General features: G+C 51.5%; 2 protein-coding genes across 3 annotated transcripts in view; one reads left to right on the forward strand and one right to left on the reverse strand.

Annotated features, from left to right (window-relative positions):
• Positions 1–6809: 6809 nt before the first annotated feature.
• On the forward strand, positions 6810–9879 carry SSR3 (signal sequence receptor subunit 3). Its single transcript, XM_058812372.1, has 5 exons — positions 6810–7002; positions 7646–7772; positions 8046–8144; positions 8739–8870; positions 9488–9879. The coding sequence occupies exons 1-5, from the start codon at positions 6864–6866 to the stop codon at positions 9552–9554; spliced, it is 564 nt and encodes a 187-aa protein (XP_058668355.1). The 5' UTR covers positions 6810–6863; the 3' UTR covers positions 9555–9879.
• Positions 9880–12109: 2230 nt separating this feature from the next.
• KCNAB1 (potassium voltage-gated channel subfamily A regulatory beta subunit 1) overlaps positions 12110–26011 on the reverse strand; it is a 58863-nt gene continuing 44961 nt past the window's right edge. For both annotated transcript variants that reach the window (XM_058812019.1, XM_058812020.1), the window contains exons 5-14: positions 25032–25076; positions 23861–23905; positions 23270–23313; positions 20283–20369; positions 17135–17220; positions 16428–16548; positions 15891–15985; positions 14906–15026; positions 14022–14110; positions 12110–13455 (exon numbers count right to left, since the gene is read on the reverse strand). In XM_058812019.1, the coding sequence (XP_058668002.1) occupies positions 13366–13455; positions 14022–14110; positions 14906–15026; positions 15891–15985; positions 16428–16548; positions 17135–17220; positions 20283–20369; positions 23270–23313; positions 23861–23905; positions 25032–25076 (823 nt within the window). In that variant the 3' untranslated portion in view covers positions 12110–13365. The remainder of the gene's footprint in view (positions 13456–14021; positions 14111–14905; positions 15027–15890; positions 15986–16427; positions 16549–17134; positions 17221–20282; positions 20370–23269; positions 23314–23860; positions 23906–25031; positions 25077–26011) is intronic.

Here is a 26011-nt window from a genome sequence, read left to right on the forward strand (position 1 = left end):
CAGCTCCCAACGCCTGGATTTGTGCTTTTCCATCCCAGTGCTTGATGGCAAATGGTAATCCCCTGCAAACACCACCCCAAGCTCCATCCTTTGCCAGCCAGCCAGGGGAGAAGAGCACCCAGGGAAAGGAAAGGTCAAGGATGCAGACATTAATCCAAAATTAACAGGAGGGACAAGGGAACCTGTGATGTGCTGGCTGTGTCTCTGTGAGGGAAATGATGCCAGCCAGGTTTCTCTGATGGAAAGGAAGGGGCAGGAGGGCAGCAGAGTTCATTCACAGCTGCACTCAGCAAGCCTTGGCTGGACTGACACCTACTGGGCTCCCCCTGCTCTGGTCGGTCCTCAAGACAAGGAAAGCAGAGATGTCACAGTCTAAACATGTCAAGATGAAACCCTCTATTTATTAAATTCATTTATGAATGATTTTCTATTCATTATAATTATTTTCTATTCATTCATTTTGTTCTGTTCATTCATTCTTTTAATCTCCAGACCTTATCTGTTTGTACATGATAATCTAAAGCAGGTCAATGGAAGAAGGTGGTGCTAGTCTTTAAAATAAAAATTTTCTTGCTGGTTACATATTCACTATGTGTTGGGGATTTTTTAGTAAACCTCATATTTTCCTTTTTTACACTGCTCAAAAGAAAAGTCCCAAAACTAGAGTGGTTCCAATAAATCAATGAAACCATCTGAATTCAGACCCAACTTTTACATTTGCAGCTGGCAGTAACGAAAATAATTTCTTTGGTCTCAAATTTTCCCCCTTTTAACATCTTGTACTACTAATTAAAAGTTTTGAAAGCACAGCATGCTGTTTCTCCTACTGAATATCAAGTCTGGTAAAAACAGCATTTATCAGTCATGTATTATACATGAGTATCACCACACCTCTGGTTATTTCACTATCCAATAATCTTATCTCAGGAAGTGATTAGGATAAATGAAATTGGACAGGGAGCACATGCTTCCAAGGTGGGTCCTTTTCCTGCAAATTTGTCAGGAGTTAATCATTCCTGCAGAGGTATTTTAGTGCCCCAGGCAGAGGAATGGACCCTGACCCTTGGCCATGAGCAGACAGCACCTCTGTGCTTTCAGGATGTCAGCACAGCAGCACCAGAGAGCTGGGTCACTCCTGACTGTCTCATGGAACAAGAAATCATTTGGCACAGAGCTTGTTTCTCTTTCTGTTCTATCACTCACACTCAGGTCAGCAGTTTCTCCAGAACTCAGCCTCCTAGATGGAGTTTCCTTCTGCAGCTGGATTAGTCTGAGCGCGAAATTAATGATGCTTCCAAACTAAAACAATAATATTTTAAAAAATATCTACACATTATTTTTAAAATGCATGTAGCAAGCATTTGCAGGGAATCAGGGATAGACTGAGGCCAGGTAACACTGGACACCAGAAAGTACCAGACTGGAGGGACGCTCTGGGACATTGAACTGATTGCCTGAAGCACCAATGCGATTTGGAAGTTAATGTAAATACACAAATTAATACATTAAATGAGTCAAAATACGGCCACAGTGGGGACAGGCTCATCTGGTTTAGATGGGATTTTGTTGAACTGCTGCACCCTCTCGTGGAAGCCTCTTAAATCCTTGTAAACCCTGGAAATTTATTCAAGGCCAAAGCAACACTTACCAATCCTTAACGAACACAAACTGATTCATAAAACACCACAGAACTTTTGAGTCTTTTTAAGGATAATGATGGTTCTGGACACTTCCCAGGTGGATCTTGTCACCACGTGGGCAGTAAGGTGTGGATGGCAGTGTTTTAGTCCTCCTCCTTTAGGCTAACTCCTTTTCAAACTAAACAAAATGGGAATGTTCCTTTACAATGCAGTGTTGGCCAACCGAAAGCAAAATATTTTCTAAACTCACCAGCTAGTTCTACCTAGCACACAGACAGGTCACTATCTACATTCAAATAAATAATGTAATTAACACTTAGCTCCTAACAGGTAATTTACTATCTACATGCAAATAAAGTTCATTCTTCAACCCAAAATTCCATCAAATTAACAAAAGGATGCCTGGAAGGCAACAGCACTGGCCCGTTTTACATGTGAAAACTAGCTAAGAGCTGCTCCTGGAGAAGTTGAAGGTGTGACTGAAGATCTCTGTAGATATCCCTGGAAAAGGTCAATCGCACAAGAGAAAAGGGAGAGGCTTGTAAATTTGAATTCCTCCCAGGCTCTGCAGGACTCAAACAGCAAGGAGGGAAACAGGAGTGAAAACACCTTAAACTGAGAATAATGTTACCAAATGGACAAAATTAATGCTAAATCCAACAACACATTTTTCTTGTAAGATGCAGGAACTGAAGAACCAAAATGTGAGGCTCAGGGAGCAGCTGGGTGGGCCCAGGCTGCAGAACACCTAAATAGAGCCAGCCCTAGGATGATGCACAAACAGCCAAATGCCTGCTCTGCTCAGCAGCTGTTCTTGGAAACAGCCTGAAGCGCTGAGAGTAGGAGATGCTCTGCTCTGCAAATGGGAATCTGGATTTGGACATTTCTTTCCACAAGAATTCTGTGTGGGAGCACACTAGAAATGCTTTATTCCTGGGATTCATCCATCTGTGTGCTGCTGGATCCAGCATTCCTGAAGGGTACAGCATACTGCCTTGCTGTGTTCATTCTGTTCATGACTTTTTGTCTTTCCCATTTCCTAAAGTTTTTAAAATTAGGAAAAGAACTTGGTAAAATATTTTCTACCCAGGTTCAGGTTGTGCCATGACTGGTCAGCTGGATAACACAAATTTTCTGTGGATGCATGAATCCCCAACTGTTCCAGGAGATGAAGCAGTCAGTAACACCCCCTTCTATTCCCTCAGCCAAACATTCCTCACATGGCACCTCAGCTTTAGCTCATCCTTCTTTCTTTAGGTATTAGCATTTTGGAGCACTCAGCACAGGGTGGTCAGCTCCTCTGACAACACACCACAGGCCAAAATGCTCCTGTGGCTCAGGCCAGGTGCTTGCCAAGCTGGAGGCTGCAGGAGTGGGGAGGGCTGGAGAACACACAGGTGGGAAGTGGCAGCAGCACCCCGAGCCCTGCATCCCACGCTGCTGAGGGATGGAGCACAGCCGTGGGCGGGTGCCAGCATGACACATCCTGCCTCAGAAATGCCATCTGCCTGCTCCCTCCCACTGCCAGGGATCCATCCAGCCTGCTGAGCTGCACCAGGAGCACCCCACTGCACCTCACGTCACCTCACACATCCCCAGTGGGACCAGGGACAGCCACTGTGGGGCTGCTGCTCAGGGACACAAGCTCACTGTCCCCCACGGAAACGACTGCTTGACTGCCTTTATGCTGTGGTTATTTTTCAAACACTGCCTCTGATGCTGCTTTTCAAAAGTGGCCAGTTCCAAACTGTTCCCAGAATAAATGCTGAGCAAGGCTGAATCTATTCCTAGACATGATTTCATTCATGTGGTCCACAGGCACAAGAACCTTAAAAATGCTAAAGAAGGAAACTGGAGCAGATGAGACCATTTCAAGACATCAAAAATGGGTCACATATGCCACACGCTGAGCTGCCTTCACTGACAGCAAATGCCACAGAAATCCAGCAATTCCCAGCTTTTAGAAACGATTGGCACCTCTTTTGGGGGCCACATTCCAGTGGAAAGTGTCCCTGCCCATGGCAGGGCTTGGAAGGAGACGAGCTTTAAGGTCCCCTCCAACACGAATCATTCTGGGATTCTAAACCACATGGAGGGACTGATTTGTCTGGAAAATAACAGAGCCAGATTATGGCTCCAAATTTAAACCTCAGACACCACAGAATGTTTCAGGGAAAGCACAGCACACAGGAGAGCTGGAAAGCCTCTCACTCACCCAGTTCTCACACACAGGGAGAAGCTGCTCAGCTCATCAGTGTCACGCTCATCCAAAGGAGGTTTTCCTTTGTAGTTACACAGTCCCCCATCAGCTGATCCCAAACTCAGCACACTAATCCCTTCCTGCATCATAAATTGCAGTAATCTGACACAAAGGTGCTTTGAGTCTATGCAGATATCAACATATAAGTGCCAACAATAAAATAAACAAAGCAAATCCTGCCAGGAAATGTCACTGCCCTCATTTAAAATTTTCAGCTTAGTCCACTTTATAAATTTGGAGAAAAAGTGAGAGCAGTGAAGACAATCCACGTATTTCAGAATACTTATCACTGCTGCTGTGCTTCACAAGAAATTTGGTAAGAAACCTAATGGCTAAGTTACAAAGACAACAGCAGTCATTTCCCTATTACCAAGAGAACTTTTGCTTCTGGGTCACGGAGCCATTGCCCCTCTGACCTTGATGCCTCACATTTCCAACAGCTTCTCAATGAGGATGTAGCCAAGATGCAAATTTAGGCACTTAAACAAAACCTGGAATTGTTTTATTTATTGTCAAATAAATAAAGTGGTGGCCCTGTTTATTTTTGGGGAAGCATCTGTGACACCCAGGGTATGAGCTCTCACTGTACACAGAGTTCTGCCTGGAGCCACAGTGTGCCAGTGGCAGGGGCTTTAAAAAAGCAAAGAGCTCATTTGTTTTTTCAAGAAAACTTTTCATCATTCCACTGCCTAAATCAATGTCCTGTTTCATCCTAATGGGGAGACAGATGGTCACTGGGCAGATTTCATTCCAAAATGACAGCATCCTTCCCATGTAAGCCAAACCAAGAACAAAAAGACTTAATTGCATCCCACCACAACACAAAACAAATTTACCCAGATAAGAGGAAGGAAGAAATCTGGGCAAGGGCAGAGATATTGACTAATCTAAATCTCGAAACCATCTTAAAGTTAATTTTCCCTACAGTTTCCAACACTTTATACAACTCTAAGCATGCTCTTTAATAACAAAAATCACATGATTGGCAGCATTGATTAATTACTGATGTTTTCTACTGGAATCACAGAGTGGTCTGGGTTGGGAGGGACCTTAAAGCCCATCCAGTTCCACCCCACAGCCATGGGCAGGGACATTGTGGGTTTAACTGTTTTACACAGAAACCAGCCCCGATCTCCACTCTTGCTGAAGAACAATCCTCAGTTTGGGGATGCCACCACTGCCTTTCCCACCTGTGGATGCAGGAACTGCTGAAAGCACTTCAGGAGAGGCTCATCCATCCCTGGCAGTGTCCAAGGCCAGGCTGGGCAGGGATGGTGGCGAGGCTGGAATCAGCTGAGCTCTAAAGCCCCCTCCAGCCCAGGCCATTCCATGACTCCGTGCTGAGAGGAGGGCTGGGTGCCTGCTGTGGCAGCAGGGGAGCTGCACACCTGCTCTCAGTGCACAGCTGTGGCCACAATGGTACTCACAGGTGCTGCTGCTGCTCCTCAGAGCTCCTGAGCTTCATCTGACGGGCTGGTGCCTCCTCAAACCCAGCCTGGGCATCCCTGCAGCAGACAGATTGCCAAGCCTGGAGGAAGGTCTGGCTAGCAGAGGTGTAACTCCCATAGCTGCTGCAGATAACATGACACCAACAGATCCTGTTAGCACACTGCATCAACACACTGAATCTGAAAATCTGCTCTGCTTGGTCCTGGGAATTTATTGTGAGCTCAAAAAGCAAGAGTCCTACTGCACTCCAGTGTTGTATAAAGCTCTATCATAATGCATTCGTTTTGATCATATTTAACCTCATTTAAATTTAATCTCATTTCCATATAACATTTCCTCATGGCATGCACAGAAAGTGTTTTCTTGGAAGCAGAGAACACTAGTAACTGGAGGGGAATAAATGGGGGAAATTACTTGAATTAAATTTTAGAGAAATATATGCTTTGCTAAATGAAGTTGACACCAAAACCTTAAACAGATGAAGAGAATTGGCAGTCCAGGGGACAAGGAGTGCTGCAGCCAGCCCAGGCCATCGGGACAATGCCTGTATCCCACTGGCAAGCGCTCCCCACTGATGCTGGACACTGATGTTCATCCCCAAAACCTCTGCGGGCAGTCTGTCACCACAAACTGCAGAGGGAACGTTAGAAACAGTGAAAACCAGGACACTCTGCACTGCCCCCCAAGCTGGGCTGGAGCTGGACAGAGCAGCAGTGGTACCGAAAGCCTACAACAAGACAGAAACACTGCTGCGGGAGCTGCAGGGCGGGGTGTTTCACAGCGAGAGAAAACAGGGCCCGTTTCCACTGCTTCCAGCAGAGCTGGCACAGCCCGGAGGGATCCCGGCCCCGGGGACTCACCTGCCTCAGCCACGCGGGCAGCGGGGCTACATCGGGACGGGAGCGGGGTGAGGGTGGGATCGGGACGGGAGCGGGGTGAGGGTGGGATCGGGACGGGAGCGGGGTGAGGGTGGGATCGGGACGGGATCGGGATGGGATTGGCACTGGGATCGGGACGGGATCGGGATGGGATTGGCACTGGGATCGGGATGGGATTGGCACTGGGATGGGGACGGGAGCGGGGTGAGGGTGGGATCGGGATGGGATGGGGATGGGATTGGCACTGGGATCGGGACGGGATCGGGGCCGGGCTGAGGGAGGGACCGGGCCGGGCTCCGAGCCGGGCTGAGGGAGGGGATCGGAACAGGATGGGGATGGGATCGGGAAGGGATTGGCACTGGGATCGGGACGGGATCGGGGCCGGGCTGAGGGAGGGATCGGGACAGGATCGGGCCGGGCTCGGGGCCAAGCTGAGGGAGGGATCGGAACGGGATCGGGACAGGATCGGGGCCGGGCTGAGGGAGGGGATCGGGACAGGATCGGGCCGGGCTCGGGGCCGGGCTGAGGGAGGGATCGCGCCGCGCTCCGGAAGCGCTCCCGGCCCGCCGGGCCCGCCCCGCCCCGTGGCGCCTGACCCGGAGCCGCTCGGCCGCGCTGACGCTGCCTTGTCCCGCCATGGCTCCCAAGGGCGGCCCCGGCGGCCGGCAGCAGTCCGAGGAGGATCTGCTGCTGCAGGACTTCAGCCGCAACCTCTCGGCCAAGTCCTCCGCGCTCTTCTTCGGCAACGCCTTCATCGTCTCCGCCATCCCTATCTGTGAGCGGGCGAGGGCGGGCGGCAGCCGTGAGGGGCGCTGAGGGGAGAGGGGGATCAGCAGCCATGGGGGGAGCAAAATACCGTGGAAGAGGGGGATCAGCAGCCCTGTGGGGAGCAGAATACAGTGGAAGAGGCGGATCAGCAACCCTCTGGGGATCAGGAGGTTGGGGAGAGGGATCAGGGCTCCCCACCGCCCGTCGCGGGCTCTGTCCCGCTGCCCGCGGCGGATCCCGGGGCTGCTGCTCCGAGCCCCGGCGGATCCTGGCTCCGGGCAGTGCCGGGTCCTGGTTCTGAGCGTGTGGGATCCTGGCTTCGGTCCCCATCGGGTCCCGGTTCCCGCCGTGTCGAGTCCCGGTTCCGAGCCTAGTGGAGTCCCGGCCGGCAGGGCAGCATCACTGACGTGTCACTGCAGCAGCGCTGCCCGCAGGCTCGGCCGTGCTCTCACACAGCTCCTTCCAAAGTACTTTCAATGCAGTTGAAAGAATCCCGAGTGATTCTGGAGGAGTTGGCTTTGCTCAGGCAGAGGCTGTGGAATTACAGAGCTCAGATCCTCTATGGGTCTCCAGTATGGGGCGTTTTTCTTGGAGAGAAACTGCTTCAAATACCATTCTTCCTTTTTCTTTTCTTTTTTTTTTTTTTTAAGGGCTTTATTGGAGAATATGGCATATGGATCTTGTTCAGTCTGCAGTCCTGTACAGCGTGATGACCCTCATCAGTACTTATCTTGTTGCTTTTGCATATAAAAATGTCAAGTTTGTCCTCAAACACAAGTAAGTTTGATGCCTCTTTAAATTAAATCCACCATCATGCTCCCTGGGTATCATCATAAATTATATTTAAATTATAAATTATTTTAGTTATTGGATGTGAATGATATTACTTTTAATAATTGCTGTTATTAATTCTTACCCTTCACCTTGACAAAACTGTCAAGTATCTTAGCTAAGTTGTATTCCTCACTGTGCACAAAACTTCCTGTAACGCCAGGGCTGGGCTGTGGGGTTTTTCATTCTGAAGTGTGACATGAGTGGTGTTACTTACAGAGTAGCCCAGAAAAGAGAAGATGCAGTTTCCAAGGAGGTGACTCGCAAGCTGTCCGAGGCAGACAACAGGAAGATGTCCCGCAAGGAGAAGGATGAAAGGTGATCTCTGTCCTCCTCCTCCTCTCCCTTGTTGTAGGAGTGTCTTAAATCTCTTTGAGGCTCTGGGTGGGGCAGGAGGGACTGTGCTTGCACTGTTTTTCTGTATTTTGGGAAGCAGCAGCTGCAGGGTAGCTCGTGGTTCAGCTTCAAGCCCTTTTGAGGTGAGTTGTTAAGGGGAGGTCTCAGATGCACTCGGTGTTAGAGGGGATCCCCACTGGGACTGTGCAGGAGGGGAGCTTGGGAGCCAAACTCTGTCTCCTGGAGAAACTACTGCACACTTCAGCATGTGGGTGTCCAGGACATCCCCATCCCTGGGATATCCCCATCCAGGAGGGGAGCTTGGGAGCCAAATCTGTCTCCTGGAGAAACTACTGCACACTTCAGCATGTGGCTGTCCAGGATATCCCCATGCCTGGCAGTGCCCAAGGCCAGGCTGGACAGGCCTGGAGCAGCCTGGGACAGGGGAGGTGTCCCTGCCATGGCAGGGCTGGGGTGGGATGAGCTTTAAGGCCCTTCCCCACCCAAACCATTCCAGGATTCTCTTACATCCATTAATTTAAATGTATTTTAAATTCTATCTTTACTTGTTCCTAGGATTTTGTGGAAGAAAAATGAAGTTGCAGACTATGAAGCAACAACTTTTTCCATCTTCTACAACAACACCCTCTTTCTGGTGCTGGTTATCATCGCTTCCTTTTTCGTGCTGAAGAACTTCAACCCCACTGTGTATCCTTTATCCCCACCCTGAAACCCCCACAGCCCCACTCCTGTTAGCTGTCATCCCTGGCCGTGGCTGTCCTGTGGGCTGTGGCATTCCTCTCTTGGTACCTGCAGCTCATGGTGAGTACAGCAGCTTAGAATGTTGAAACAAAAATAAGAAAAAAAAAAGTCTCCCAATTGAAGTCCCTCAAAACAGGAGGTGTTTTAAGATATTGCTTGGACAGTATACAGGAATTCTCCTGGCTTTGCCATTTGCATTGTGATTTTGGAGTGAGGACACAGCTCAGTTTCCTGCAGACACTGTGTCAGTGTTGGTTGCCAGGAGCTCTTCCCTGGCAGGACGCTTCAGCTCCAGTAGCTCACAAGTAAAATGTTTTGTTCCTGTAGGATATTAGCATTGACAACAGGGCAGTTAATTCAAGATCAGTATTTATAAAACTTGTAAGAACTTTACAAGTGTCTTAATTCTGAAGGTGAGTTCTAAAGCTGTGTTTCAGCTTGCAATATTCCAGTTTTAAAACTCCAGAGAAAGATCATTTCAATACCTTTCTTTTCATAAAAGTCTTTCCAAATGTTGTGTACCAAAGAAAGATCTTGACAATTCCTTAACCTGCTCCCTACAGAAACTACATCCTTTCTATCAGTGCTTCCTCAGGACTGATTGCTCTGCTGTCCACAGGATCCAAGTAGACACAGAACCCTCAGCAGTTCCTGAGAGAGGCTTCAGCTGCCATGAAAATGCCTAAGGGTGGAATAGGAATATTTTTTGTTTTTTAGCATGAGGAAAACGTGGGGAGGGTTTGAATCCAAAATGGTTGAATTGTATTTACTTTTGGTATCTTTACATGGTATTTGATATTGGAGTTAGTCAGTTTTGTTTTTTTTTTACTTAGCAGGGAGAGGGTGTGTGAGCTCTGAGCAGACATCACCTTTCTGCAGCTCCGCCCTGGGGACAATCCATTTATCATTGTAACTTGAAAAATTGTAATTAAAAAGAGCTTTTTTTGCCACTTGATTCCTTGTATTTTCATTCTTCATTTAAAAAAAAAAAAGGGGATTTTCATACCTAGGTTTGTCTTTCTGCTTCCAGAAGAGAGGAGACATATACAAGCTAACATATTCCTTGGAAGCACTCCTCATTTCTGAGTAACATGGAGTCAGGACAAAACCTGAATCTCCTAGGAAAACGCTTCTGAAGTGGTTTCAATGCACTTTTTTTTTCATTAATCTTCAAAGTTATAAATAAATAAAAAACCCTGCCAGTCTCCCTGCACAGCTTAAGAAAAATGCTTTAGCTGGCTCTTAATAATGGGTTTATCAGACAATCCTGTGCCTTATTTTCTGCCTCTGGAGCAGCTGTTCACTTAAATGCCAAACTCTACTGATATTAATGGAATTCTATCCTGCCATTACAGACTTGGGATCCTAAAGAGAGAAGAAAGAGAAAGATTTTAATCAGATTTAATGTAACAATTACTCTGCTAATCGTGGCTTCAATAAGATTAAATGGAAAATAGAGCAAAATGGAGAGAATGTGATGAGCAGGAGACAGTAATGGCTCTATTTCTGACAAATTCAAGTACTTTTGGTTGTTAAATACTCCTTAATTAACTGTTTTCTCTCAAAATACATGGGTTTCTCTTTATCCCTTCTGCCTGACTATTCAGCACTGGAAGGACACATTCCCTAAAGCTGCTGTGCCTTGGACAGTTTCCCTTTCCTTGGCCTCACGTCTCATAAGGGATATAATTGATGGGTTTTAGCTGAGTATTTAGCTCACATCAAGCAGATTTTTAACAGCCCTCTCCAAAATCCAGCGCCCAGCTCAGAGCCAGGCTGGCTCCTGTGGGAGCAGCAGGACTTTGATGTTGCTGCTTTTGCTCCGTTGCTCTCGGAGCCCCCAGAGCTGAACTCAAGCCCTTGAACAGACAGCGTTATACTCACTTTCCTGGCAGGGCTTCAGCAGGTGTATTCCCCGGGAAATGTGCTGTCTGCAAAGAGCTTGGAAGCAGCACTTTCTTCTGCCATTACTGTCGGCTCACTGACTCTTTTATTACCAGCTTTTCATCTTCTCTTAGGGCTTTTTTGGTATTGACAGTTGCTGGGGCCTGGAGCTTAGCATGTCACAATTTTCCTGGAGAGGGAACATTGAGCACTGACAGCCTGAAACAAAAGCAGGTGGGTGGGTGGGGTGGGATGTGTTCTGCAAAAAAAACCTAATCTTGAGTTTTCACAGAAAAGTTTGGGGCTTTTTTTGGTTGGCATTTGGATTTTTTGTTCACTTTTTCCGTTTGTTTTTTTTTAAGAGGCGGTGTTTGTTTTTTCCCTTGCAATCCCCACTACAAGCTTCAATGATAAAAAATTCATGATAAAACACTGGAATTATATTTCTCCAGTCTAATGCTGAGAGTTAATCTGAAGCAGGGCTGCACAATTGCCCTCAGAGCTTGTAAGGGACAATGCCATCTCCCCAATTAAAGTTGGGAGTTGATCTAGTTTTAATACATTACTGGATTCCCAAGTACATGAGAAGGGGAAGAGAGAACATTAAATTGTACCTCCAGGGGGAGGAAAAGGAATTAGTCTGTTACTGGCAGGATAATTATATTAGATGAATAAAGCTGTTAACTGTGAAATGGTTGAAGCTCTGTAAAAATTAACAGAAGTTAGTGGTAATGCAGCAGTGGGGATGTTCCCAGGGCAGGGCCAGGTGGGCTCCACCCCAGCTGGCTGGGACTGGCCAGTGTCACTGGGGACAGCTGCACTGGGCTCATTCCAGGCCAGATCACAGAACAGGGCTTAGAAAGGAACATAAAAAATAGAACATGGCTTAGAAAGGAGCTTAAACCCCATCCAGGGCCACCCCTGCCATGGCAGGGACACCTCCCACTGCCCCAGCCCGCTCCAACCCCAATGTCCAACCTGGCCCTGGGCAATGCCAGGGATCCAGGGGCAGCCCACCCTCCCCGAGAGGAATTCCTTCCCAAAATCCCATCTGAGCCAGGAATTCCACAATCCCATCCATCCCTGCCAGGCCAGGCCAGGCCAGGCCAGACCTTACCTGGGACTGCTGTGCTCCTTGGGGCCAGCCCAGCTCCCTGCTGTCCCTCCTGGGCACAGCTGGAATGTCCCCTGTGGAACATCACCCCCATCCTCAGCACAAAGCCCTGCTGGCCCAGCTCCAGTGTCAGTAACAGCTCTGCAGCTCTCAGGGTAGATGCACAAAATGCTTTTATTGTGTCCAAGCAGAATTCCAGTCAGACCGCATTTCTCATGTACAGCAGGAGTCATTTACACACACCACAGCTTCAAATACAGGAGGAGAGCACTCGGGTGTGGGGAGCTGCTCACCTGGCCCAGGTGAGTGCAGCAGGGGGAGTACAGGGGTCCTACAAATACTGTACAGAGCTGGGTCCCAGCAGGGACGGGAGAAATACAGACTGCAATCAGAGGAGCATGGTACAGAGCAAATCCTTGGGAAGGTACAATGTGGGCTTGAGCTGGGCAACTCCAGATGTGAATTCTTCCTGTCAACTCCTGTAAATGCTCACAAAAATCTGTTTAAAATGTGTCTGTGCATTTACTGATCCCCGGTTCCAAAGCAAGTGGAAGCAGGTGTAGCCTTTTGGAGTACGTACCTGATTGTTCCTGCAGCTCTCAGCAGCTATATATTGTATATATTTATAGTATCTAGATCCTTAAAAGCTCCTGAATATTGAAATTTGCAGTAGCTCTGTCTACAAGCAGGCAGAAGTAGAGGCAGGTTTCTATAGATGCAAAACCCAATATTTAATCATGGCTTTCTTGGCTTAAGGTTTATGGAGAGTAGAACTTTGCAGAGCTGTCGTGCTCAGTAACCTGACATGCGTGTTTGGGCTTCCTAGCACTGCTCCAGGAGCACTCCACAGCTGGAACAGCTGTAACATTAGGAGCTGAACTAATTGCTAACTAGTTCTCTGTCTCACAGCCTTTTATTCAACTACAAAGAAATCCTAGAGCTTATATTCAGCATAGAAAAGCAAAGTTTGAGCTTGCCCCTTCCATCTGTTAACCTGAAGAAACTTTATAGTTGAGATTTCCCAAACATGGTTTTATTAAAACCTGAAGTTGTATCTGGCTTTTCTTCATTGAAAAAATAGATCTGTACATCCTTCTTTAATTACCAAGTACCTGAAGGTTATAAATTATTTCTTTTTTTTTTTTTTTTTTTTGCTTTACAAGTGTTTGTCACAGCACAAGCATGAGGTGCAAAGAGTAAAGTAAAAATTAATGAACTCGGTCAAGAAGGTAAGAAAATACAAGGTTATTCCTGGTTAGAAGAGAGATCAACTGTGCTTTTAAATTCACTGCAGAGTAGTAGCAAGAGCACACATCTCGAAGGATCCAGTGACAGTAGACACCGAGCAGCAAGTGCTGAATGATTCTCATGAGAGTAATTCAGGGCTGTACTGGAGTACAGAGCACTTCTAAACCATGCAGTCCAGGAAATTCATGCATTGCATTAGGATCTGTAGTCCTTCTTGCTGTAGGGCTTGTTGCCCAGGATATTATCTATTTCATTTACAATATGGGATGTCATCTTTGGAAGGACCTGGGGTGGAAGAAAGCGATGCTTAATCCAGATAGTTCCAAAATGAAATCTAGATTTTATCAAAGTACATTTCCTCTGGGCTTTTTGTGTGACAGATATTAAGCATTCATCTAATAACTTTCTCCCTTAAAGGAAAAACCTCTGGAGGATCTTTATTCAGTGAGAGAATCACAGCAAAGCCTCTCAGCTTTGTGTGTGTAATATTGCACTGGGACACGAGCTGGTGGCAAGGACTGCAGAGGCAGAGGAAGCTCTGGCTGGGGAAAAACAACAGGGAATAACTGAGGTGGGTGCAGGTGACATGTGACAGCACAGGATCTGTCACAACATGCCCTGGACTCGCTTGCATTTTCAGGTGCATGAAAGCTGCTGGTGCCACCCTCGTGTCACTGGACATGTCTACAATGCCCCAAAAGGTGCTAAGCCATGGTTACACTTGGATGGGCCTGATGAGGGTGCATGAATGGAGCCGAGAGACAGAATCCCAAGTAGCCCTGTGCTAAGAGAAGGGGGTGCTGAGGTCTGGGGGTGTCACCCTGCACAGAGGTGCCACCCCCTGCACTCACCTGGATGGCTCCGAGGTTCTCGATCAGCTGCTCGGGGTTGGAGGATCCCAGGAGCACAGAGCTCACCCCCTCATTCCTCAGGCACCATGCTGGGAACAAAGGCACAGGGTGGTCAGGACACAGGGGGGCTGACAGGGCCTTGCTCCAGTCCCTGGTGTTTGACAGAGCCTCTGTCTCTGCTCAATAATCTCATTTCTTTGTCTCTACCCGGGGGAAGATGCACTGATCAAACATCAAACCCCACAGATCTTCCAGGATCCTGAGCTTGCTCCCTGCCCCAGCACTTCTCTGGCTGTGGGGTTTGGATTCTCCCCATCACAAGGATTCACTGCAGGATGTTGAACCAGGGATCACCTTTCTGACAAATGTGGTATTTTCCAGCCTCAGCTCTCAGCAGCATAGAGATAACTATTAGGAAAAAACCCCAGAACTCACTCTGAACAGCATTCTCTTGTCTGCCAGCCCAGCACCACAAAGGTGATGGCTTCATGAGGAGAGGGATGTCCAGGGGAACAGGGAGGTGGGGATGGCCATCCTGGGGATGCCCACAACACTGACCCTGTCAGCCACAGCCTGGTGCTGCTGCTGGAAACAACCCTGTTTTAATTAATTGCTGCCCAGAGAAGCTGTGGGTCCCCCTGCATCCCTGGGAGTGTCCCAGGCCAAGCTGGATGGGTTTGGAGCAACTGGGATAGTGGAACCCCATGGCAGGGGCTGGAACAAAATGGGCTTTAAATTCCTTTCTACCCCAAACCCCTGCAGGATCAGTAATTTTTCACAGATTTTAAACAACAAACTCATCTCCAGCTGCAGGCCCAGCCCAAACCACAGTGCAAAGAGAGCACATTTTGTGTGTTAGCCCCTGGCAGCTGTGAGGCACCCACCAACAGCCAGCTGTGGCAGCGTGCAGCCCAGGCGCTCGGCGATGGGGGACAGGTCCTTCAGCTTCCCCTGCTGCTTCCTGCCCTCCTCGCTGATGATCTTCTCCTTCAGCCACTGGTAGCACTGCAGGGCAATCACAGACATCAGGCTGTCAGCTTGCAGCCTCCAAAGTGGGGAGTTTAAGGCGATTTGTAATTATAATCTATAAATATCTATAAATAGCAGCACTTGAAAAGCCACGTCCAGCCCAGAAGGTCGTGCAGGCCGAGAACACAAAGCTGGGCTGCCCAAAGCAATTAGAGCAGGACCAGAATGTCTCCTGTTGTCCTCAGCTCTCTGACTTTATTCTCACTCCAAAACCTGCAATCTCCCCAGTTTTCTTTCTGGACCCCATAACCCCCAATAAGAATAAAATCAGGATAATTGTGGGGAAACCACAATTAGTGGTGGTGAAACCAGAATGCCAAAACCTGTTAGAGAGGGCAGCCCCCAGCAGCCCATGGGTGTTCAGGGGGTCTCTGGGGGGATACTGGGGGCTGAGCACCCCCATGGCCCAGGCTGGTACCCAGGGACACGATGTCCAAGCCTGTTGGACCTGCGTGGTTCAGGGGCTGCAAGTGGCAGCAGCTGCATCCATTCAGGGTTGGACTCCATGACCTTGGAGGTCCTTTCCAACCTTAAAATCCCAGGGTTAGCACCAGTGAGGAGCCCCACAGAGCCTCTGGCTCGTGGTGATGTCCCTCAGTGCAGGGTGGGGACAGCAGCCCCAGCAGCCCCAGACCTGCCCAAGCCCCCCGAGCTCCCTGCATGGGGCGCCTGGGCTGGTTCTAACCCAGATTCTGCTGCTCTTTGGAGTGTGGTTGCCAGAGAAACCGAGCTGATCCATGCAAGCAGGGCCCTCCTTCTCACGAGGGAGCCCTTTCTTTCCCCTTTGTTGTTTTCCTGCCCTGACAAAAGCAGCACCACTCAAAGGTGCCCCAGAAATACCTTGAGTGAAGCCCTTGAGCTTTCAGGGACCCCGTTGCCGTATTTCCCTGAGATGATCCCACAGGCCAGGGGAGACCACGTCATTGCTCCCACCCCTGCAGAGGGAACACAAAAAGGGGGTTTGAGGGGAGTGGGACAGGTCAGAGCTGCAGCAAAAATACAGATTTCACTCAGAAACTAAACCAAGAGCAAACTGATTGCTTGTTTCTGTTGCCACAGGCAGCAATGCTCAGCTGGTCCTGCAGGAATGTGCTGCTGGTGCCCTGGAGGATTTATTTCACTTAATGGGCCACATGAATCTCAGAGGGCAAGGAGCAGCCAAGCCAATTAATACTTAATATGTTCATTAATGTACTTTAGTTATTAACAGATAAAATTAAGCAATCCTTCATCAGAGGCACAGCAAGCTGGTTTTTCTTTAGGGTCACTATGACACAGAGGCTTGGCTTTGTCACTGGTCCCACCTGGAGCCTCAGGTGATCCTGCCCTCCATTTCTCCCTGGGAATGCCCAGCAGGCCCAGCAGGCTCAGCCTCACCGATTTTGTGGTACAGCTCTGGCAGCTGCACCTCCACCTTCTCCCTCTGGAACAGATGGTACTCGGCCTGCTCACACACGGGGGGGATCATGTTGAACTGCCTGGCCACGGAGTAGGCTTCCTGCAGGGGGAACCAGGGAGAACACACCTCAGGAAATGGAAATGTCTGCAGGACACACCAGGCCACGTTCTCTGTGGGCACAGGAGATGGCCAAGGCAAGGGGGACCAGCAGGATGCTGCAATCTAGCTAATGTCCCTGGTTTGGGACATCAGAGCCCATCTCATTCCACCCCTGCCATGGCTGATGTCAAACTGAAGGACTTGCCTTCAGTCAAACCAAAATGACACAAACCCAAACAAACCACCCAAACTCCCACACATCAGCCCATCTTCTCCTAATTAGCACTGGGCTCATTCTGGGACAGCCTTTTAAATGATTTCAGGTGGAAAGCCTGGATAGAGTGGAACCCAGCGCGCCCAGGGCTGCCGTGCCATGACCTCTGTGGCCTTCACCATCATCTCCACGCTCCTCACCATGACCCCAGGCCCCTCACCATGATCTCCATGGCCCCCAGGCCCATCATGATGATCCCCAGGCCCCTCACCATGATCTCCATGGCCCCCTGGCCCCTCACCATGATCTCCATGGCCCCCAGGCCAATCACCATGATCTCCATGGCCCCACCATGGCCCCCCGGCCCCTCACCATGATCTCCATGGCGCTCCAGCGGGACGTGCCCCAGTACATGGCCATGCCCTGGTTGATCACGTGTGTCATGGCCCGCACGATTTCTGAAAAACAGCAAAAAAAGGAGAGTGAGAAGGGCCCAGAGGCCACATTTCCACCAATCCCACTCCCAAACACCCCACACTGACAGGCCTGAGCACGCTCCTGCCGTGCTCTCCTGCCCAGTTGTGGCTGGAAAAGCATTTTCAGTGCAAACACCGAGACACCGACCCTGCAACTGGGTAAAAACTGCTTTTCCCACCTGGCTCCTGCCTTCCACGGCCTTAGGAGGACATTTCCTTCAAAACAGAACACAAGAGGGCAGCACAGTGGAAAAATAAACTTCAAAATAAATTCCTTTTTTTTTTTAAATTTGCTTCCTGAAAGCACATATCTGGGTCTGCCTCTTTTTACCAGGGACAAAGCTGCACGAATGGCTGATTGAACCCGACTGCACCAAGGGCCCTGTCACCCTCAGGTGTCCCCTCTGCACCACAGCAGTGTCCTGGTGCCCGTTGATGTGCCCTGGTGCCCATGGCTGTGCCACCACCCCCATTGCTGTGCCATGGGCCCCACTGCTGTTCTCTGGGACATGGAAGCTTCCAAGGCCACACACACCTGCACAGGATCCTGGATTTCACCCCTCAGACCTCCCTGCCTGCCTGGGGGTGAAAAAACCCTCATGAACTTCAGTTTAAAGGAATCCCAGACTGGTTTGGGTTGGAAGGGATGTTAAAACTAAAGGACCTTAAAGATCTTTTTCTTCCAAGCCCTGCTGTGGGCAGGGACACCTTCCACCTGACCAGGGCTCCAGAATTCAATTATGAGCAACTTCAAGCTGCTCTATCTGAATATTTAATCTAAAATTGTATTTCATTTCCTACCACCATCAGGCTAAGCCTGCTGGTGATCCTTCCCTTCCTCCCTCCCTCCTCAGCAGCTTCTCCCTGGGTTTAGTTTGCTATTTTTGCCCCACCACCATTTCAGAGTTTTGGAAAACATTTCGTCACACGCCTCTTACACATCTCAGCCCGGGGTTGTTTGCACTTCTCCAGCCTCTACTCCTTTCAAAAAAAAAAAAAAACCCAAAGTCAACTCAGAAAATGTATATAAATAGATATGTATCTCCTTGTTGAGAGAGCCAGAGGACAGCAATAGGATTTGGGAAGGGCATGGGCCCACAGCTTTTGTCCTGCCAGCTGGATCCCAAATGGCAGCACTTAAGAGCAGGAGTTGTTTTTTTTTTTGTTTTTTTTTTTTTTTTTAACATAAATCAATGCTTCAAATCACAAATAACAGCCCCTGGCACCATAACAATAATAAGTCTGGGGCAGGTTTAAGTTCCCTGGCAGGAATGCTGTCACCTTCCCTCCATGTGTGTGGCTGCGGGCACTTGGCTCTGTGACACTGGGGACACCCCAGGGACCACAGGGACCCTCCTGTCCAGCTGCCCTGCTGGAAGAGCCCCTTGGGATGAAGAACAAGCCCTGCCTGCCCAGCTGGGGGATGAGATCTTCATCCCAAGGGAATTGTGGAGAGGATGGATCCATCCCACCAGCCGTACCCAGGGCGTCTGATCCAGGGGCTGGGCTGGCAGAGGGTGGCAGGGGATGGCAGGGACACTCACACTGAGCTGAGCCAGCCCCAGGGAGGGTGGGCAGCCCTCAGCCCTCGCCCCCAGCCTGGCTCTGGGGCACAGCCAGACCCACGTGCCACGAGCTGCCCGAGGTGCTCCTCTCCAGCTGCTCCCTGCCTCCAACACTCACTGCTTTTACTATTTTAATTTGCTCAGAGACCTTTAAGAACATGAAATACTTTTGGGGGGTTTAGGTTAAGCAGCTTTGCCAGGTGCCCCGAGGCCCAGTGACTGGCAGCACAGAAATCCCCATGGATGCTCATGTGCTCCTTGCCCAGGGGAGCAGCAGAGCCTGGGCAGCCTGGGGAGAGGGATCTGCTCTGGCTGGGGTCACAGGAGGATCTGTGGAAGCAGCAGGCAGGGAAAACAAACAGCACATTCAGGTTTGGTTGGGTTGTGCCCCCCTGCTCGGGCTGCTCCAGCCTGACCCACAGGTGCTGCCACGAGTAGGGAACACTTCAAGGTCACCTTCTCCTTCAGGAGGGGCTGCCCCACCCCTGGCAGTGCCCAGGGCGGGCTGGACAGGGCTTGGAGCAGCCTGGGACAGTGGCAGGGAGCAGGATGAGCTCCAAGGGGCCTTCCTTGGCTCCCTGTGGGAGAAGCTGAGGCGTGTGTGGTGCTGAGCAGGATGGAGTGGCTCGGCAAGCAGCGCTGACAGATGGCCCAGCAGATGCTCTGGGATGGAAGTGCCTTAGTGGGTGAGCCATAAAGGCAGGAAGAAGATGGGAAGTGTCTCCAGCATGCCATTCATAAGAGGAATGTCCCTTTTTTCACCCTGCTGCAGCCTCAGCCAGCACCACAGCCTGTGCCTGGTGCCAGGGCTGGCACTGGGGTGTGGGATCAGCTGTGCCCTGGGCAGGGCAGCCCCTCCACACTGCTCAGTGACAGCAGGGCGGGCACAGAGGGCACAGCTCCCTGCCCGACACAGCACAGAGCCTGCCCTGAGCTCAGCAGCTCCTGGGATCCCAGGCTGGGCCCTGACCCTCATTGGGGGGCACCCATGGGTCACCTATGGTGGCACAGCCCACGCCCAGCAAGGTGCCAGCACTCCTGACACGGAGCTCCAGCTCTGTTTGACTGCCATGGACCATCCAGCACAGCTCCTGAGCCACCTGCCATGGACCATGCCTTGAATCCAGCCACAAACCCTCTTTGTCTGAAGGAACAGGGAAAGGAAATGCTCCGAACACTGAAGTCACTCCCAGGACAGAAAGGAAACTTCCATTTCCTTCCAAACCACACAAATTCATGTTGTGACAGGGTAAACATAGAAACCCTAAATAGTTTGGGAGGGACCTTAAAGGACACCTAATTCCAACCCTCTGCTGTGGGCAGGGACACCTTCCATGGACCTGCCTACCAAACTGAGATGTTTCCCATTTAAGCTGCCCAACCTGAACAACTGATTGCCTTTCCTGCCCTCCTCAGTGTCAGCCCTCAGGCCAGGACCAGGCACTGAGGGTTAACCCCTTCCAGAGCAGCCCCACCAACCTTCCATGGGGGTGTTGTTGTCCGGCCGGTTGGCAAAGACCACGTCCACATACTCCAGCTGCAGCCTCTGGAGAGAAGCCTTCAGCCCTGGGCACGGGAGAGCAGAGACAAGGACAGGCAGGGTCAGAGGGAGGCAGGGAACAGGGCCAGAATGGGAGCAGACAGCTGGCTGTACTTAAATACGTGTATTTTTATATAGACACACATGCTTAGGATGTGAGAGGGGGGCTGAATGATGCTGTCCCACCTCCCTGCAGCCATCTGAGGAGGAAAGCACCACTCTGGCCACACACTGAGCCCCTCCTTCTCCACAATGTGCTTTATTCAGAGCTCCAGGATTGTGCTGACCAGCCCTGGTTACAGAGCTGTCCCTGTCAGCCTGGCAGAGGCACTGCCAGGGAATTCAGTGCCCTGCAGGGAATTCAGTCTGCATTGGGTCACAGAGCCTCTCCTGCTCCAGCCCCAGCTCCTGAGGCCGTGGGGGGCACTCCAGGGGTGCAGGGGGTGGCACTGGGGTGGGCTGGTGCCATGGGAGCAGGGAGAGCAGCAGGGCACAGGTGGAGCATCACCTGCCAGGTGAGCTGTGCCCTCCCACACTGCCCAGGGGCTTGGGCACAGCAAACCCCAGCCCTCTGCAGCTCAGCCCATAAATGTGCAGGTTTTCAGAGCCTTCCTGCGAGGATCTGATGGGAGATGGCATCAAACCCCTGCAGATATATTTATATATCCATGCATGAGTGTATGAGAGAGGGCGAGCAGAGGATGGGCATTTTATCCAGCTCAAAATTCAGCAAACATTTCCAGCCTGCTCTATTTTGACTCATTCTTCATGAACATTCATAAAAACATTTTGTTCTTGGGAAGATTTGTAGAAAATAACTGTTCAAAATCCTCTTCTCTCTCTCACGCAAACAGATATATTTAAATATATAAAAAATATAAAATATCTCTCATTGACCTTAACGTTGTTTGCTGGGTGTTCTGTGAAATTATTCCAACTCTTGCCAGTGCTTTTCTGTCATTTCATGAAGCAGCTCCTCAAGAAATGGAAAATGGCTGGGTCTGGAGTGCCTGTGACACATCTGCCACCTCCCTGAGCTCCTTCAGTGCCATCCCCTCACTGAAGCTTATTTAGATGAAAATCCAACAAAATGTTGCTACAAGAAAAGCTTTCTGCAGCATTACCTTACTGGGACAGTCCCAGGATCCTGCAAACACTCCAAGATCCAACTCTGCAGGGAATCCTGGATAAAACTTACCAGGAGCAGGAAGGAGGAGGATGGAAGGAGCCAAAGCTGCACCCAGGGAGGGGCTGCTGACCCCCATTCATCCCACCTGAGCTGGGCACTGCCCTGGGGCTCCCATTTCCCAGGTGTGCAGCACTGAGAGGGGGAGCTGTGCCCAGAGGATGCCATCCCTGAGCCCCAGCAGCAGGATCTGCACGTCCCATGGGGGCAGCAGGCACAAACAGGGGCACAAATCCTCCCCTAGGCTGGCACTGCCCTGCAACGCCCCTCCACAGGACAAGGTCCCAGGGGACACTGCTGCTCCAGACTGTGCCCCTCAGTGCCCAGGCACGGTTCTGTTCCTGGCACTGCTCTCCCTGTGCTGGGAGCTGAGCCTGGCTGAGCTGAGCCTGCAGAGCCAGCTCTGGGTCCAGCCCAGGCACACACGGCCAAGGCTTTGCTGTGGGCAAACAGAACACAGAGTTCCTGCTGTCCCCTCTCCTGCAGGGACATGGCCACAGGCACAAGGCAGAGCAGCAGGGAAGGGGAGGGGAGCAGGGACTGGGGTCAGGAGCCCCAGGGATGGGATAGAGAGCAGGGACTGGGATCAGGAACCCCAGAGGGGAGCAGGGACTGGGGTCAGGAGCCCCAGGATAGGATGGGGAGCAGGGACTGGGGTCAGGAGCCCCATGGATGGGATGGGGAGCAGGGACTGGGATCAGGAACCCAGGATAGGATGGGGAGCAGGGATTGGGGTCAGGAACCCCAGAGATGGGATGGAGAGCAGGGATTGGGGTCAAGAACCCCAGAGATGGGATGGAGAGCAGGGACTGGGATCAGGAACCCAGGATAGGATGGGGAGCAGGGATTGGGGTCAGGAGCCCCAGGATGGGATGGGGAGCAGGGACTGGGATCAGGAGCCCCAGGATGGGATGAGGAGCAGGGATTGGGGTCAGGAGCCCAAGGATGGGATGAGGAGCAGGGATTGGGGTCAGGAACCCCAGAGGAGAGCAGGGATTGGGGTCAGGAACCCCAGAGGGGAGCAGGGATTGGGGTCAGGAGCCCCAGGATGGGATGGGGAGCAGGGATTGGGGTCAGGAACCCCAGGGATGGGATGGAGAGCAGGGACTGGGATCAGGAACCCAGGATAGGATGGGGAGCAGGGATTGGGGTCAGGAGCCCCAGGATGGGATGAGGAGCAGGGACTGGGATCAGGAGCCCCAGGGATGGGATGCAGCCAGGTGAGGGAATGGGCAGCAGAACGGAGCCCTTGGGGAGCAGCAGCACCAGGAGCAGAGCTCAGCCATGCCAGTGGAGCCTGGCAGTCCTCCAGAGACTATTTCTGCAGGCTGACATCATGCCACATCCTCATCCTCATCCCTCCAGCTCCACAGACAGCCCAGGCACCCCTGGCCACATCTGGCCCCACAGGGAAGGGCTGGGGTGTGCAGAGAGCTACCCAAACCCAGCAGCCCCCATGGAGTGAGGGGCCTGCCAGTGCAATCCATTCACTGACATTTTTGAGGGGAGCCAAAACAATCCTTGGGGGCATTTTGGGCATTTCAGGATGAGTTTGGGAACTGCTCTGCATGGGACTGGCACAGGGGCAGTGGGATCAAACAGCCCCAGCCCATGGGAGAGAATTGGGATGCAACAGGACAGAGCCCACCAGGGCAGCCCCAGCCCCTGGCAGACCCCAGCCCATGGAGAGCACTGGGATCAGCTGCACAGAGCCCACCAGGGCAGCCCCATCCCAGGTACCTTCAATGATGTGTTTCCTGGAAAGGCCTCGCTCTGTCTCTGCCCTGCAAGGGAAAAACAGCAACAGCTGGCAGAGGTGCCAACAGCCCGGGAGCAATGAGCTGTGCTCTGATTTAAACACCCCCAAAATTACAGAATCCCAGACTGCTTGGGCTGGGAGGGACCTTAAATCCCCCCCAGTGCCACCCCTGCCATGGCAGGGACGTCTCCCACTGTCCAGTGTCCAGCCTGGCCTTAGGCACTGCCAGAGATGCAGGGGCAGCCCCAGCTGCTCTGGGATCCCATCCCAGGCAGGAATTCCCAATTCCCAATGTCCCACCCATCCCTGCCCTCTGGCACTGGGAGCCATTCCCTGTGTGCTGTCCCTCCATCCCTGTCCCCAGTCCCTCTGCAGCTCTCCTGGAGCCCCTGCAGGCTCTGAGCTCTCCCTGGAGTTCCTCCTCTCCAGGTGAGAAACTCCAACTCCTTAAAACACTTGGCAAAATAAACAGAAATGCAATGACAGCAGCAAAGCACCCCCAGGCGCCATTAACCTCCCCTGGCTGCAGGGCTGGGCCAGCAAACCCCAGGACAAGTGGCTGTCACACTTACTTGCCACCCCAGTACAGCTTTGTGGTTATCACCAAACTGGACCTCCTGCAAAAAGAACAGGAACACTAATATAATTTTTAAAAAAATAATAATAACAACAACCAAGCAGATGCTGCCCATCAGCAACTTGTAAAACCTGGGAGCATTGTTTCTGCTGGGGATGCTCAAACAGCCAAATCAGCTGTGAAATGTTGAGGACACTGACTCCAGTGTTGGTCTGGGGGGATTCCCTGCAAATGGAACTCTGGCAGGCAGGGAGAGCCCAGGAATTGCCAGGTGCCCAGGGAACAGCACCTCTGTGCCCAGGGCATTGCCCCTCTCCAGTGGGGTGAGCAGCACAGGGGACACGAGCTCAGCTCCTTCAGAAGATGGAAAGTGAAATACCCTGAGGTGTTTTGGTAAAGTATGCCCATAAATAGTCAGGGCACGAGGAAATGGAATGAAGTCAGGGGAAGTTTGGATTGGACACTGTGATAGAAAGCAAAGGCGATCCAAATGAGATGACCAAACCCCCAGACATTGTAAATCACTAAATAAGCAGCACCCAGCCCTCTCTCCAGGGCCTGCAGTGCTGTTCCCTCCTGCCATCCTGCCCGTGCCTCTCACTGCCAGGCAGCACTCCCAGAGTTGTTAAACTCCAGTGTGAGACATCTGAATTAATCTGTAAACTCTACACGATATTAAATCAAAGATTTATCATCCTCCAGCTGCCTTGCTGCATAACCAGACATGTACAACACAATTTCCCCAGCTTTTATTACACTTCATTTTATTTCCTCCACATTCCAGAGTATTTCTTACCAGGTAATCACTCACCCCCCTAATCCCCTCGGCTGGGTTTGGAGAGAGCCCTGCCAGACCCCCTCCAGCTGAACCCGCCTAGGACACACACACACAGAGGAGGACTTTGAAGATTATGCAAATCCCTTAAAACCCAAAACATATGCTAATGTGCATCCTTTAACGAGGTGTCAGCTCCTCCCGGGCTGGCACAGCTCTGCCTCCTTACCCCAGCAGGGATGAAGTGCCACAGCCAGCCTCCCACCCGGGAGGGCATCACAGCCCCGAGGGTGGGGGACACCCCCAATCCCAGGGGAGCTGTGGCTGCTCCTGTGGGACCAGGGCACCACCAAGGGAAACCCCCCAGATCAGAGGGAGTGCCATACTGTACCTCCAGCCCTTCTTCTTCAGGATGTTGCCCAGGATCACCTCGGCCCTGTGCAGGAAGAGCCCGGTGTGAGGGGGGCAGGGGGTGCTCAGTGCTCCCAGCCAGCCTGGCTGCAGCTGCCCCTGCCCTCCCTGGTGACAGTGACCCCAAATTGGGACAGGTCCACCTGCCCTCCCTGGTGACAGTGACCCCCAAACTGGGACTGATCCACCTGCCCTCCCTGATGACAGTGTCCCAAATTGGGACAGGTCCACCTGCCCTCTCTGGTGACAGTGACCCCCAGGTGGGACAGGTCCATCCAGCACAGAGCCTCTTGTCCCCCCCGTCCCTGCCCCGGTCCCCTGTGCCTGAGCCTGGGCTGGTCCCTCTGCAGGACACGATGTCCCAGCCCAGCTGGGAGCCCTGTCGGTCACCCCAGCCCCATTTAGCAGGGGTGGTGTCCCCCATCCCATGGGTGATGTCCCCCCCATCCCACAGTGTCTCTGAGAGCAGCCAGAGTGGCTCCCCCCGGGATTCCTGCCTGGATCTGTCACAGCCCCAGGCACCCAGCACCACTGAGATCCACACTCCCTTCCCATTTGTTCAGGGTATTGGTATCCCTGTGCCAGCACCAGTGGTGCTCTCCAGCCTTTGCTGGGTACAAGAGCCTTTGGGTTAATTGTTTGGGTTTATTTGATGGGTATCCCAAATACAAAGGCTCTCCTGTCCCATTCGGGGACAAAGAGGCTTTCCAAGGACATCCAGAGCCCAGTACATCAGAGGGGGAGCAGAGAGCCCAGGGACGGCAGGTGCAGCTCTGCCAGCCCTTCTGGGCACACCTGCCCAGGTGCAGCTCTGTCCCAGCCCCTCCCGGGCACACCCTGCCCACCCTGCCCAGGTGTGGCTGTGCCCAGGTGCAGCTCTGTCGCAGCCCCCCGGGCACACCCTGCCCAGCCCTGGCCAGGTGTGGCTGTGCCCAGGTGCAGCCCTGTCGCAGCCCCCGG

The sequence above is a fragment of the Ammospiza caudacuta genome, chromosome 11, assembly GCF_027887145.1.
Source record: "Ammospiza caudacuta isolate bAmmCau1 chromosome 11, bAmmCau1.pri, whole genome shotgun sequence".
Taxonomy (NCBI): Eukaryota; Metazoa; Chordata; class Aves; order Passeriformes; family Passerellidae; genus Ammospiza; species Ammospiza caudacuta.

Coding starts and splice junctions, on each gene's coding strand:
- SSR3 (XM_058812372.1), top strand. CDS start 6,864: ATGGCTCCCAAGGGCGGCCCCGGCGGCCGGCAGCAGTCCGAGGAGGAT. Junction 8,145..8,738: donor CGCAAGGAGAAGGATGAAAG/GTGATCTCTGTC, acceptor ACTTGTTCCTAG/GATTTTGTGGAAGAAAAATG. Junction 8,871..9,487: donor AAGAACTTCAACCCCACTGT/GTATCCTTTATC, acceptor TGCTCCCTACAG/AAACTACATCCTTTCTATCA.